The sequence below is a fragment of the Dermacentor andersoni genome, chromosome 1 (genome assembly GCF_023375885.2).
Source record: "Dermacentor andersoni chromosome 1, qqDerAnde1_hic_scaffold, whole genome shotgun sequence".
In the NCBI taxonomy this organism is placed as follows: Eukaryota; Metazoa; Arthropoda; class Arachnida; order Ixodida; family Ixodidae; genus Dermacentor; species Dermacentor andersoni.
In genome coordinates, this window is record NC_092814.1 from 156372801 (window position 1) to 156388466 (window position 15666).

At 41.6% G+C, this 15666-nt stretch overlaps 1 protein-coding gene across 15 annotated transcripts in view; it reads right to left on the minus strand.

The window, feature by feature from the left end:
* The window catches only part of LOC126547420 (heat shock factor protein-like), a 168746-nt gene that overhangs the window by 125586 nt on the left and 27494 nt on the right, over positions 1–15666 (minus strand). For 9 of the 15 annotated variants that reach the window (XM_055062650.2, XM_055062644.2, XM_055062647.2 and 6 more), the window contains 3 exons: positions 15440–15557; positions 11981–12134; positions 6529–6658 (listed from right to left, as the gene is read on the minus strand). The exons of 3 other annotated variants lie outside the window; for them this stretch is intronic. In XM_055062650.2, coding sequence (XP_054918625.2) covers positions 6529–6658; positions 11981–12007 — 157 coding nt within the window. In that variant the 5' untranslated portion in view covers positions 12008–12134; positions 15440–15557. Of the gene's footprint in view, positions 1–6528; positions 6659–11209; positions 11348–11980; positions 12135–15439; positions 15558–15666 lie in introns of all 15 variants that reach the window. 3 more of the 15 variants (XM_055062652.2, XM_055062651.2, XM_055062653.2) reach the window with 3 other exon arrangements.

Below are 15666 nucleotides of genomic sequence, written 5' to 3' on the forward strand. Positions count from 1 at the left end.
TCATGTATTGCAAGGCCCTTCTGACCTCATCGCTAGTTATAGAAGGAGCCTCTGTGACCTGTTCATTACTGTTTCTAATTGAGGTATCCTGACTCCTCTGGGTACTGTACAGGTCAGTATAGAATTCTTCCGCTGCTTTTACTATGTCTTCTAGATTGCTGATGATATTACCCTGCTTATATTTCAGTGCATACATCTTGGTTTGACCTATGCCAAGTTTCTTTCCCACTGATTTCAGGCTGCGTTTATTTTTTATGGCTTCTTCAGTCTTTCTCATGTTATAGTTCAGAATATCGCTTATTTTCACCTTCTTGATCAGTTTTGACAGTTCTGCAAATCCTATCTTATCTCTTGAGTTGGACACTATCATTCCTTGTCATCTCTTTATTGGGTCCTTTGTTACTTGGGAGAGCTTGCCTACTGGTTGCCTTGGTGCCTTGCCTCCCACTTCATTTGCTGCCTCTGAAGCCAGCCTAGTAACAGTTTCATTCATTAGCTCTATGTCATCATCATCTCTCTGTTCTAAGGCTGCATATTTGTTTGCAAGTACTAGCCTGAATTTGTCTGCTTTTACCCTTACTGCCTCTAGGTTGACCTGTTTCTTCTTGACCAATTTAGCTCTTTCTCTCTTCAAATTGAGGTGAATCTTAGCCCTCACTAACCTATGTTGACTGCACTTTGCCCTACTTAACACTTCTACATTTTGCACTATGCTGAGATCAGCAGAAAGTATGAAATCAATTTCATTTCGTGTTTCACCATTAGGGCTTTTCCAGGTCCACTTTCTGTTGCTATGCTTCCTCAAAAAGGTGTTCATTATTCGAAGCTTATTCCTTTCTGCGAATTTGTTCTGCAGTGGACATAAAACAGGCTGATGATGGTGACGATATATATATACATATTGAATGGGTGCAATTGCATAAAATTTGTTCTCCTCGTAGCATGTCCTGGAAACAAACGTGAGTGTGCAACATCTCATTGGTATTTCTGTAATGAGCCTGGAAGACAATGATGACAGTGTTAAGGGGCCCGTGTTGCAGAAAATCCGGCGTCGGCGTCCCGCATTGGACGTCGTTTCAGCAAAAAGAATTTCGACCCACACATACCCAACATAGCAGGCCCTCTATGTGCCACAAGGAAATTATTGAACTAATTGAATTTCTCAAGGTAAAATATGTAGAAAAATAGTAGAGTACGACTTGCACACAACTTCAGACAAATCAACTTGCGGCCTGGGGAGAGCGTGTAGCCTTTTAAATGGTGTTAAGTGGATCCATCTCCACTCTTCCTCACGGGCAGCGGCGCCGCGTCGGAAAGAACAGACTCGAGTGTTCTGAAATTATCCTATTAGGTGACATGAATGCCTTTATACAGGATCTAGATGGCTATACCGACAACAACGGGAAGTCAATGCTGGATCTTAGTGAGCAACATAACCTCGTTATCGTGTTTACAGGCCCTAAGTGTGAAGGGCAGATCACGTGGGAAGTGGGAAACTGACAATCGACCATTGATTACTGTCTGATGACAGAACGAATTCATGATAAGTTGAGAGAAATGGTCATTGATGAGGAAGGGTATAACAGCCTAGGGAGTGACCATAAACGCATCATTTTAAAAATGGGATATGTAGTTGGGAAAGAGAGCAAGGAGCGCAAAATGGCCAGTCCAAATTTGAAGACTGAACAAATAGCAAATATAGTCACTAGAGCCGAGAAGAAATTGGAAAATGGCCAAGTAAAGAGTGGGAATATGGTCAGCTTCTAAGTGTAATAATGACAGAAATACGAAAAGAGAAACAACATGTTCATTGGAAAGGAAAAACGAAACCGAAAGGCGAGTGGAACAGGGAGATATGAGAAGCGATCGCTGAACGACAGAAAGCATCCCGAGAGCACAGACAGGCAAAAAAGGCGCAGTTGCCGCAGGATGAAGTAGCCAGTAAATGGGGAATATACCGGGAAAAAAACGTCTATGGTTCAAATACTGGCGCAAGCAAAGATAAAAGGTGAAAGTGAACATTCGTTGTCAGAAATACGTGAGAAAAATAAGGTCGCACCTAGACTGTTTTTGAACCACATAAAGTTATTAGGCAGGAAGTCAACAACGTATCCTAGACGACGATGGAAATAAACTGAAACAGGAAGCGGGCATTAAATCACATCCGAAAAATAACAGCCGAATCTTTCCAAGGCAATGACGAGGTTGTATTTGAAGAAAAACAAGAGCATGAAAGAGACCCAGGTGAAAAAAGAGCTGGTGCTGACAGATTTCAACTGGAAGAAAGCCGAAGAGAAAATTCCTAAGCGCACAGCCACAGGGCTAGACGAGGTTCCCATTAGGCTGATTAATGAACTAGGACCAATAAGTAAGGAAGCTCTGGTGAAAGCAGTTGAAAAAACTTTAAAAGATAAGCGAATACCAGACAGTTGGCGACAAAGTAGAATGAATTTAATTTATAAAAGTAAGGGGGAGAAAGATAGAATTCACTCGTATAGACTGTTGACCATCATATCGGTAATATACAGGCTAGCAATGCAGGCAACAGGGTGTCTACCAAGTTGACATTTCCAAATTCCCTGAGTTTTCCAGGTTTTCCCTGAGTGCCATTGCAAATTTCCCTGAGTGATGCAGAACTATGCAGTAAGCACATGAAAAATAAAAGCAACTTAATCCAATTTGAATACTAAGGAGCAATGTTTATGTTATTCAAAAAGAGAATAGAAGGCAGTGGTTAGTAAAATGCACAGCAAATAAAGTGTCTTCGAAAACAATTGCAAATAGGGTCGGACATTATCAAATACGAATAAAAAGGAGATGCATACAAAGGCAAATATTTTCTAATATGAGCTATTTCTATCAACTGATAGCAACCTTAGTGGGATGAGGCCTGAACTCTGTCACAATTGAGATTCTCTCTCAACAGCTCGTAAGTCAACCTCAACAGTCCTGACATACTCTCAACCCGCGCACGACGCCCGAGTGTTGTGTTGCACTGCTTCAAAGAGTGTATTTTGGTTTGGATGAGGGACACCTGCATCTCGGCATCAGCCAAAACTTTACTTTTTGAGCTCAAGCTCTTTCAAAACGGCGGCAACAAGCTTCCTTTCTCGTTTATTCCTCAATGCGTAGGTCACTTCTGTTCTTGACCGCCTTCCGCCACTCGTTCGCCCCAAGGACCATTTGAAGCATCTTGATCAGTTGCACAGTCCACGACCGATTTTTCGAGCTCCCTAGGGGCCGCGAAAACGTCCGAAAGATCGCCCAGTTGGAAAAAAATAAATGCGTGTCATTTACTGCCCTTAGGGGCTCAAACCGCCACAGGCACGTTCGAAAACGCTCTGAAGGCCTGTCGGTACACATATTAGGCATACCTGTGCTCGTACTGTGACAGGAAATGCCGGGTGCCCGCGTGTATAATTAAGATATACATACTGTATTCCGTGGCAATAGCCCCTTCCCACACTTGTTATGCTTCACTGCAATGCTTTTCCGGAAGCTTTACCGAGCAACATTTCTGTACAGAGGCGAAGCTGACTTTCACGAACCGGCATTATGCAACGCACCGTGTTTTCCAAGTTTCTAAGCCAATCGCGAGGACCACAAAGGTGGAGTCCGTGCCATTGCTGACAGCAGCGAATTCTCTCAATAAAAAGTTCGGCACCCAATGGCAAGAAGCTTCACAGCGAACGTCGAAGCAGCTAGGCCTAGCGTTGCCGCAGTTGTGGCAACGGGTGCCAGCGGATCTGCGTGCGAGTGCCGGTTCGAGGCGGCGAAGTAATCAAAACGGCAGCGGTGGTGCCTTTGATTAATGCCGTTTCGGACCTGCGGTCGCGGCAAAACGTCCGGAAAATCGGACGGCAAAGAGTTCTTGCGTCGGAAATTTCACACGTTCTGATACGTTGACACTATGGGGTACGAGGTGGCGCCGCGAAGCCGTCCAAATTATCGGGAATCCGGAAAGTCGCTCGTTGACTGTACACTGGCAACTCCTCCTGCCAATGACAGGGCGTCAAAGACGATTCATTACGATTCCTGTCTGCTACTCGAGCCAGCATTACCGCGACTTTCGACCCTTTCAATAAAATTAAAGCTAATTTTCCCTGACAGAGGCACAAAATCCCTGAGTTTTCCCTGACTTTTTCCAGACTACTCAAAATCCCTGAGAATTCGCGGTTTTCCCGGTTTTCCCGGTTGGTAGACACCCTGAGGCAATCAAATTAAAGCTGCAAGCTTGGGCAGATAATAATGGCATTTTGGGAGAACTTCAGAATAGCTTCAGAATAGGTAGGCGTTTGGATAACTTATGTGTTCTTACTCAGTGTATTGAAGTATCAAGAGTAGAAAGCAAACCGTTATATGTGGCCTGTTTAGACATTACAGGAGCGTATAACAACGTAAACCGCAACATTTTGTGGGATATTCTGGAAGGGGAAGGCTTAGGCGACGATTGTCTACAGCTTTTGAGAGAGATTTACCTAGAAAATACAGTTTGCGTTGAATGGGAAGAAATGAGGAGCGAAGAGAAAGTTCATATCAACAAGGGACTGAGGCAGGGGTGCCCTTTATCCCCACTGCTGTTTATGATGTACATGGTGAGGATGGAGAGGGCACTGGAAGGAAGTAATATTGCGTTTAATCTCTCATACAAACAGGCGGGTACAGTAGTAGAGCAGCAGCTACCAGGTTCATTTTATGCGGACGACATTGTGTTGCAAGCTAAATGATTTGCAACGTCTGGCTAATATCTGTGGACAGGAAGGCAAGAATTTAGGTTTTAAATTTAGCATTAGAAAATCAGGTGTTATGGTATTCACTGAAAACAGTGAACAGACAGTGGCAATACAGGGCCAGGAAATACCTCCGGTAAAAGAATATAAATACCTTGGTATATGGATAAGCGAAGGCAATAGATATATGGAAACACAGTAAAAAAACAATAACAGTAATAGGGAAGAGAAATGCAGCCACAATGAAGCACAGAGCGCTATGAGGATACGATAGGTACGAGGTGCTTAAGGGTATGTGGAAAGGTATAATGGTTCCAGGACCTACTTTTGGAAATGCGGTTGTTTGCTTTAAATCAGGGGTACAATCAGGACTCGATGGCAACCGAAGGTCAGAGGGACGCCTCACATTGGGCGCTCACGGGAAGACTACAAATGAAGCTGTGCAGGGTGATATGTGCTGGACAAGTTTTGAAGTGAGGGAAGCTCGCAGTAAAATTGAGTATGAAGAACGACTGAGGAATATGAAAGAAAGTGATTGGGCTGGGAGAGTGTTGAGGTATCTGTACAGAAAAAACTGATTTACAGTGGAGGAAAAGAACTAGGAAGCTTACCAGCAAGTATGCGGCCCGTAGGGTGAGCAACACAGCAACAAAGAACGCCAAGCAGAAAGTCGGAGAAGCTGAAATAATCTCATGGGTGGTGGCAATGGAAAAGAAACCTGCCATGAGTAACTACTTGAGAGAAAAAAACGAAATCAGGAAAGAAACAATTTATGATAACTCAAAGGGAAGCTCATTACTTTTCGAAGCGAGATCAGGATGCCTTAGAATGCGCACCTATAGAGCGAGATATAAGAAGGAAGAAGAAGCATGTGCTTGCTGCGGTAAAGCTAGGGAAACGATGAAGCATATTTTATTAGAATGTGAAGACATCTCCTCAGCGGTCGATTTAGGCACCACTGGCCCCCTTGAAGCCTTTGGGTTCAGCGAGAGCAGAGGAAAAGTAAACATGTCTGCAATAGAGATTAGTAAGAGGCAATTAAAAGATTGGTGGAAGAAAAGTAGGGAAACGACAAAAAATGGAGACGTCCAAAAGCAGAGTTCACTATAGGGGGTCAGGAAATTTGGTTGTGGGAGTTCATCGGGGTTTTTTTTTTTTTTTTTTTTTTTTTTACCTAGGTAGGCCATTAGCCAGTATAACAGCAAAAGCTTGGTGGCGCAACCCACCACCCCGTTCCAAAGGGGACGCTCGTGACATCCATCCATCCATCGCGGCCCACGGAAGAGGCCATGTTTCCACCAGAAAGCTCACCTTCGTGCATAGCGTTCGCCGCCAGCATTTCCTGGTAAACATTACAGTTACATAAGCTGCAGTTGCAGGGAAGCATGAGAAGCAAGGAGGGATCTTTGAACGCTCTCACTTTCCCTTCTTAAAAGCGAAGCTTAAGCGTCCTCCTATTTTTATTGAGTACTTTCAGTTAGCTGCTCGGACATGGAATTTTACAGTGCATGCAATTATGGCTTTGGTACATATTTGTGTATTCTACATGAAGTATACGTTATATTGCATTTGCAGCGAGGGTGAAACAATTAGTCTGCACAACATAAACTTTTTGCAGTACACCACTGGAACAACAAAGTTGCACAGTACCTCGCCAAAATGGAAAAGCACTGCAAGTGCATGGTAGCATTGCCACACAAAATTATTCATGATACTTCAAACATATGATTGCATTTTTTTACAGTTTTAATAATGAAACATGAAAGGACAGCACAATATTTACAAAATAACATCACACTTGCGAAATGGAATTGGTAATAAATGTTGCCAGATGCGTTGCCAAGTCCGTTATGGGCCTCAGTTTGGTGCTCCATAGCGTCAGCGAGCCTGCTGACCTCATCTTTTATGGTCCGGAGTTTAGCAGTTTGCTGCAGTGAAAGAAGATCTTCCATCAGCAATGTTTGTACACATGCTGCTGTGAAAGATGTAGTTTTGCTGAACATGTCACATTACACAGCAAAACAGATCACAGTTTAATGCTGCTAGCACCGACACTTTCGGCCAAACTTGTCTGCATTCACTTTCATACAAATCCACCTATTAAACCATGCTCTCACATGTACACTCGCTGTCATTAAAACATGCGCAAATGGAATGAATGTAGTGAGGCTACTACTTTGACTGTACTATCACGCAGCTGCACTCATTCACCCTCACTTCTAATATGATGTACTGCCGCCATCACAACGTGAACATATGAGCTTAACTGTTAGCGTTGTGAAGCAGCACCAGATGCAATTACAATGGCAACACACGAGTGCGGTTGGGTCAAAGTCGGGCATGCGATACGTGTACACAATCTAATGAACCATTAGTGATTCTGCCACCTGAAACATGTATGGTAAGTCAACATGGCTAGCCTTTACCAGCACAAAACGGTGTTTTCGCACAAATATCTATTTGTCTGCCTTTATTTTGTGTCATCCGTAGTGCAGCCTGGATAAGCTGATGCAGCATTTAAATAGCGCCTCAGCAACAAACCACGCGGAGTCATACAAATGTGACTCGACAAAGGCGTGCATATCTGATATGTACCTCTGGGTCAGCAGAATGACAGCTGGTTACGTATACTGTTGAAATGGATTGCATGCCCGGCATTAGGCCAGGTGAAATTTTGTTGCTTTCATCTAAATTTCAACTTGTGCTGTTTCGCCGTGCTGACGATCACGCACAGTGTTTGCACCCGTATTTGGGTAAAGCGTCGGGGTGGCAGCACATCACGTCAACTTGCTAATACCCGCTTAATGTCACTTCTACTTGCACGCGTGCATTCTCAATCTTGGTAGCCTTGTAGCACTGCAAGGACATACCAACATATTGCCTCATGAGGGGGAAATGTTGGGGTAGCGCTGCAACATGGATCTGATTGTTAGGTACATAGACAAGTGAACAATGCTTTCTATTTAGTGTCAACCTTGTGTCATAGGACATACGCAAGCCTGTTTTGTGAACCAAAGCTTGCCTTGCATCGCTTGGCTGCTCTGTTTTCTCCGCATTTAGCCTGTGGCTTTTCACGCTACTTGGAACATTCTTACATATGAATGCACACCCACTTGCTCAACTATTGCTGCTGCTACACTACAGCTCTGGAACCGTAATTAAAATGCAATACATGTTTCTGCACGAGCGAAGTTCTTTTTTGTGAAATCTGCAAGTATGTATCGCATTGATAGTCAGATGATGTGTGATTTTCTCTCATTTCTGCAGTTAACTTTATTCCGTTGTTATGGACTTCTTCATGAACACTGTGCAGTCGGTGTTCATTCACGCATTTTTCTGATGCTAGCATTGTCCCATCACCATATTGCAACTGCCATGTTTGTTCGTATTCATATTGCTGGTGCTATTCATTTGTTTTACTAGTGGCACAAGCTGTGTACTGAAAAGCTTAATATTACAATTACATAAAGTGGTAAAAAAAAAGAAGGAAAACTGCAAGAAAGGGTGCAAGCAGTAGAAGGAGTGGCACTGCTCTCTCCTTTTCGTTTCACATCTTGCCATGGCAATGCACCACATGTAAGCTTCGAGGCTATCTGCCACATGCCCGCGTGTTACCTTTCATAAAGATGACGGCTGTACCTCACATTGTCATGTGTAATGTTCTGGTCATCCGTCTCTGTTGTAATGCAGCATTTTAAGTTTTTTTTCCATTCGCGACAATACCATGTTCGTAGAAATTTCTGGTGCAATCACATTTTACTCCGTGCAAATGTTTTGCATCACAATTGTCATCAATATTTTAACTGTGCCGCATGCTGCTATGGACACGTGAATTCATAAATAAAATAATTAAAAAATGAATTAGAGCAAAGCAATCAATTAATCAATTCTTCCTTATGGGCCCATCTGTGAGACCACGATAATGTCAGATGCGTGGTTGGAGTGATAAAAGTTACACACTTTCTTACGAATTTTTTGTATGAATTTACTTTGCATCTGTGTTCTTGCCCCCCCCCCCCTTTCTTGTGTAATAACCCAAAAGGGGCCCTATAATGGTTAATAAACCATGACAATGATGTGTTGGCAGCAAATTGTTTGTTTGCAGGGGTAAGCAGTCTTAACAGTCATTCCAGGTGGATGAAATACGTGTTCTGGTGCAGATGTTCAGCTACATGCATGGATTTGATACATTTGTGAATAGGGTAAAATATAAACGAAACACAATATAACCGCATTGTTACATTTCTTAGGGGATACGAACAACAGAATGCATGTCCTGGGAAAAGCTCACATCCAACATCAATTTCGCAGGGCACATATACAAGCGGGACTGACATTTCAGAGTAAAAGAGCCAGAAAAATGTAGTAAACAGGCAAATATCAACAACATTTTACATGTTCATCAATACAGATTAAATCACTTCCACAGAATAAAAAATGTGCAGTTTAAAAAGAAACAATGTTACCACAAACTTAAGAGTGTAGCTATCCTGTGACGATAGGTAAGAAACAAATGCATTCAATTGATTGTAATCACAAAGTCACATTGTGATGTGTAGCATTATTCGTATACAGATCACTATGCGACTAACAGCTAGTTAAAACAGTGTTGCGCTGTTCTACTTGCACATCTTTCCCTTTTTTGTCAAATGTATAAATGCTTTCAAAACAAACGCACCAATAATAATACTTCAATATGAGGAAGCACAACCACTTAAAAGACTGGTGCTGTCACAGGCATAATGTGGAACAAGAGATCTCGAGAAAGTATCTCACATTTTGGACTTATAGCCCCGTTGCAAGTGTAAGATTCGTATTCAAAACAAAACGTTTTGGTAGTGACTACAGTGACGGGGCCCGGTACTTTAACAACAACACTGTAGCGACGGGGCCATCACTATAACGATGTGGGTATTGGGGGCGAGCACAGAGTTTCATACAACTATGGCGGCGAGGACATACGAAGTCGCCATCTGTCGGAAGCGCCTCACTTGCATAGTCTGAGGGATAACGCGGCGCGCTCCGCATAGGTTTGGCTACCGGCGCTAAATAAAGATACTACGCGGAAGCCCTCCTGGACGTTTCTGCAAGTACTCTCGAAATGACAGAAGTATTTTACCTTTAAAATAATAATCTTGGACAAACAAAAAGCACAGAATTGTTTACAGACACTATCTCTTTACCTACTACGTGCAGTAACACTGCACGCGGTCGCCGCAATCGATTCCCCCGAACCGGTTTCTTGCGTGAAAGGTAGGCAGTCGCTGAGAGAAAACTATGTGAAATATGTTCTTATAGTGAGCTGTCTGTCTAACCAAATAGAGCAAAGCAGAATGAACTTCAATGCAGCGATCACACGGGTTCGCGGTGACCGACTGCGAGTCTGCATGCATGTCCGCGCACAATGTTTCGCTTTCGCTGCAAGCGTGTTTTTGCACCGTGCCGTGAGTTTATGCTGCAGTATATGAGCATTTGACAGTAAGCAAGCAACTACTGTTACATGGACACTATCAGAGCTGTTCAAAGATAATTTCATTATAGCTAGGCTTCGACGCCTACGGCAACTTGTGATGTGCCGTCGCGACGATTCAACGTCTTTTCTTTTTCTTTTCTCTAAAGTATTGCAAGCTTCACTACAATTATTTCTCAAGTTGCATCACACTGTATGTTTATCGGTCTTCTAAGCAAGCAATTACCGGCTGCTTCTTTTTCTTAATCCAGTACAATATTCATTGTCTGGTGCTATACAAGCATGAACATAGACCATGCCTCTTTTAATATGCTTTTTACCGTTCCCTTTCCATTCTAGTGAACTTTCTTTCTCTCTTTCTTTATTATCATCATCATAGGTGTTACAGTGCATACACAAAAGACTGTTGGACCCAATAGCCGCAGGCTAGTGGATGGGTCCGAATATGTAAAATATTATAGACAATCGGTACAAGCATAGGGGGATCAATACAGGGAATGAATGCAACATATTATCACATTAAAAACAGAAAAAAAAAGATTTTTTTTTTTACGACATGCATAAAAATTATGATCAGTTACATAAATTATCAAACCGCAAACAACAGAACGCCAAGCAAGGATACAGGCACGAAATCAGTGGTTTATAGCTAATAAATAGTGCTTTGGCGAAATTTTGTGTTTCTTATTTTGGAGCGTATGTTGTTCCATGTCCTAACTCCAACAAATTCAAGTAGTCTTTTGCCATATACAATATGTACAGGAGGCAGCCTGAAATTCACAGTGGCAGTATACTTCTGGTAGCACGCGATGATAAAAAACATATGGACACAGGGAAAGGATGATTACATTTCACAACACTGTTTACTAAGCTAGCTGTTTTATGCTCACGCATAATATTGAATGGCAATATGTTTAGTTGATTGAACAGTGGCCTGATGGGTGTATCGGTTCTCGAGTGCATCATGATTCTTAATGCCCAATTTTGTATATAACCAAATGGAGCATACCAGAGTGAAGCTTCAATGCAGCCGGGCCCCGTCACTGCAGTGTAGATGTTAAAGTGCCGGGCCCCGTCACGATAGTCACTACCAAACGTTTTCAGCCATGCCAAAGGAGGCATAGATGCACTGGGGCTCACAGAGGAGCTGTGGAAAATAATGAAGCATATTAAATTCAGAGAAACATCAGCCTGTTTCGAAGCGCTAAAGCTATCCTTATGTATGGTCAATTTTATGTAGGTGCACCACAAGGTATTTACGAACTGATTACAGAAGTTTGCAGACAACTCTTATTGGAGCCTGCGAAGTGCTCATATGCTAACACCCTAATCACTTTGCATTGTACAAATATGTGCATCTTATGCTGGCTATGCGTTGATGAATAACAATGTATTGAACAGAACATGTGGCGAGAGGGAAACCAAATGCTAACGTACTGCTAGCGCTTCATTGCCAGCCTTCAATACCGCTTTTTCAGGAATTAAGCAAGCGCATGATATGTAAATTGGTTTTGTTAAGTAAATTGGTATGTTTGCACCTTCAGTAAAAATGCAATGCTTTCCAGAATCGCCTAAAAAAGGGGCAATTATTACATCTCATGTCAAACGTTACTTACATGACAAAGAGCACTGGCTATCTCTTGTCTCTCCTCTGCACTTCAGTTACTAGTGTGAATTGTGATAATTACTATAAGAACTTTTTTCCTCAATTTTTTTTAATTCACCAGCTACATACCTGTACTTGGCACTATTAAAAATTCATTTGGTCAGGTTTAATTACCTGCATGCCCTCCAGCAGCACTGCCATATTACCTTGCAGGACTCCTCCAATAATTTCTCCGATGCTTTGTTGCTTGCTGCTGCAATGCTCACTCTTTTTGCAGTGTTGGCAACAGCCTGCTGAAGCAGGTTGCTCTTTGTGGCTCTTGGAGGTCCTGCATAATTTGTGAAGCAGGTTAGCTTGTAAGCTACACGACTACCAAAAAATAACCTTGCTGTTTCAGGAGGAGTAGCACAATTACGGAAGCAAAAAGAAAAGGTAATATAAGTCTCTTTTTGCACCAGGTTTGATGTTGCACATGACTGTCCATACCTTTCATACTTTAACTGATATACCAAATAAAGTGCATTGATCAGTGGAAGCAGGAATACTTTGTGTTCTCACTTAGATGAGTAGTAGAGACCTTGCAATCATTAAAGAAATGCTTGAAACTGGAAATTAAGGTTCCTTTTACAACCCCATTACTAATGGAGCACATTGCTTCATTTATGTGAAGTCCAATGGTTGTGCTGTGCATTTAGCCTTTCTTGTAATATATACATTTCCCACAGCATCTCACTGCCCAACAGTTCATAATAGCATGTAAAGTTTAGGTACTTCCTTTGGAAATTTCTCACTCTATTTTAATAATTATTTTAATTAATTACTATAACTCATACAGACAAACAACTAGTATGGACAAATGCTCACCCAACAACCACTTTACATGAGGTCATGAAAGTAATAATACGGCTAGGCTACATAAATGTATGTGTTGTGTAAATGATATTTGTCTTGTTCAAATGTGTGACATGGTTTTGCATTATTATATCTATGGCATTACAGTCATGACAATTTCACTTCTTAGACTTTCTGCTAGTTGTCTAAAATGAATTTTTCATATCAAGCTCTGCCAGTTAACAAAGGTGACATATGCCCCCTAGAACACACTCCTAGGTTCATGCATAGGCAAAATTTGTTAACAAGTTACCACATAATCGTACATGCACGATTGAAAGTTGGTGCAATATTTTTTCAAATGCGCAATGAATACGTACCTTGCAGGTGTACATTAAGAATGTGTCCTGGTTGCTTTCATTCAATGCTTCAGGAATTCTTGTTAACTATTTGTGGGCAGCTAGCATGCCTTAGGTTTGTCTACCTGGCAGTGATGCTGCATACCATCCAAATGGTTTTCACAATGACTTCTGTTCCGCTGAACATAAAAGAAATTTCTGGACGAGTTCTGTATTCATGTATTGCCACATTACTAAAAATACAAGCTACCTGAACCATAAAAGTACTAGTTGCAGTGATTACGTACAAGACTGGTAGCGTTACCATTCAATAACAGGCTATTCATAAAGTATTTGTTCAGTTTTTTTTACTTTTCACCACTCCCATTAAAATTGAAATCTAAATGTTGTGCTGCTCAAATGAGAGTAGCTGTAACGTGAAGCAGTAGTCTCAAGTGCACACAGAATATAACATACCCACAAATGGCCAGCACTGTTACATGCATTGCTCAGACGTCTCATCCAACTACATTTTACATCACTATATGCTCCTTATACCCCATATTCTATTTGAAGCAGTTTAGATTTGTTGAGAAAGCATTGCCTGGCTGTAGCTGAAAATTCCAAACTTGACTGCTTCGTCAATGTGAATGCTTGGACTTTTACCAAGCCCCTAGTGATCGATGAAGTTGCAATGGTACATTACAGATAACCTGTCTCATAAGTGAATCCTCAAGAAGACATAAAAAAAGTATGTTAACAAATAATTGCCTTGGTGCAAAATTCTGATATTACAACACAACGACATACAGCACAGGCATTTTTACAAAACGGCACAGTTCTTGCTGTTTCATGAAAATGATAGCAAATATATCTGCTGAAAATGTATAGCACGCCTTGCTGACAGACCTTTTTCTCAGGACTGTTTCTATGCCTGTGTACCTAGTGTTTCAGAAAAGTTCCACAAGGTTAAAGTGCCACCCAAACAAATATTGCTAGTATGCCTTCAGTTTTCCTATTAATCAATGGGCCAAATTTGTACAAATCAACTTCACGTGCTTTTCACATCTAATCACTTGCTATGAAGGGTGAACACTTAGGCATGTTGGTACGTCATGTTAAGATAGCAATGCAAGAGAGGAGGACAAACAACAGTATACACATGTAAACAGTGTGTTTTTCTTCGTTTTTCCCTGTCTCTTACACTATTTTTATTTTAACATAATCACTTGTCGTTAGGCTACAGAATGCATGTCGTACAAAACATTAGCCCTTCGTGTTAATGCCGAAAGTGGCAGCGTATGCACTGCCCACTAGCTAGAAGCGCCCAAAAGTACATGTTATAAGCGCGAAAATTAAGAGAAACTGTGCAGGAGGTGCCGTCGCGTGGTGTGCAGAATGTAAACGGCTGCACTCTTTTTCAGAGAATGAATCCGCTCACTTTGCACACATGCTGAAGCCATTCTGGTGCAGTGTGGCACAATTTCACTCAATTTTCTGTGTTTGGTGCAGTTTGGTGCAAGAATTTCCATTTGCATCAAAATTGCGCAATTGGCGCAGTAGTCACCCCCCTGCATAGTAAGAAAATATTTGCTACCAGCATATTATGCATATTATCCCTACAATATTCTTCCGAAATAGGATGTAGAGGTTGTTAGCATGTTTTGTGCAACCTGTCTCCAATTCTCTTTCACTCTCAGGCATCCTTATTGAACACTGACATAAAATTTAGCTACATAAAGAACAAAGCATACAAAACTGTGTAACACAGTGATATCAGTGTCACCACAGCTGAGAGGAAACATTAAATTGTGGGGTAATGTGGAGTTTACACTCTTAAAATCTTGCATTATATTTTTATGTTTTGCCTTACTCTATTGATAAAATTTTTTATTCTGAGGCATCACATTTCATCTAATGTGTTCCGAGTTAAAAAAGAGGTTTTGCATAGTCTCTTCATCACAGCACTGCTATGAAGGTTACTCTATTTTGTTTTTTTCGTACAACAATTACCCAGTAAACATTTACTATGCACTTACAGTACACATTATAGCACATTCACATAACCGAAATATGTCGTGATACATAAGTTCCTTGTTAGCCTAACAAATGTCAACATGTGCACCAAACAAGAAACGCCACATTGGCTTAGGTGGCGATCTACAGGGTTTTTGTGCTTATTTGTTTTTTTCTTGCTGTGCCTATGTGTACACACTCGTGCTGACCAAGCAGCAATAAAATCAGTTGGCATTAGTAGTGGTCTCTTGAGTACATCTTCTCTGTGTGGTGTCAATTTTTCACTCAACACGTTTATTTCTCATGTGCATTAAGTACTGCAAGGCACATTTCATCCAGTGTGGCCAGTGCTACGAGTTTCTATTTTACTATTACAGCTATATTGAGATTACATGCACACATTTTTCGCATGTGAGGTCGCAATTACATTAATAAACCGCAGACTTACAGCTGACACCCCTTGTGCCTCCTGCAGTGCCACAGCACACACAAAAGGTGCTGCTCCTCTCCACCGGTGCCACTTGATGGCCACCCAAAATTGAAGGGCCAGGCTGCTGCGAGTCGCTCTGCATTTACGCAAAACAAATTGTTAAGCAGGTCACAAAAGTTACAAAAGACGAAGCATATTTCACAACACAGTAGGCTTTGCTCTTTCTGGTACAGCAATGCCTCCAA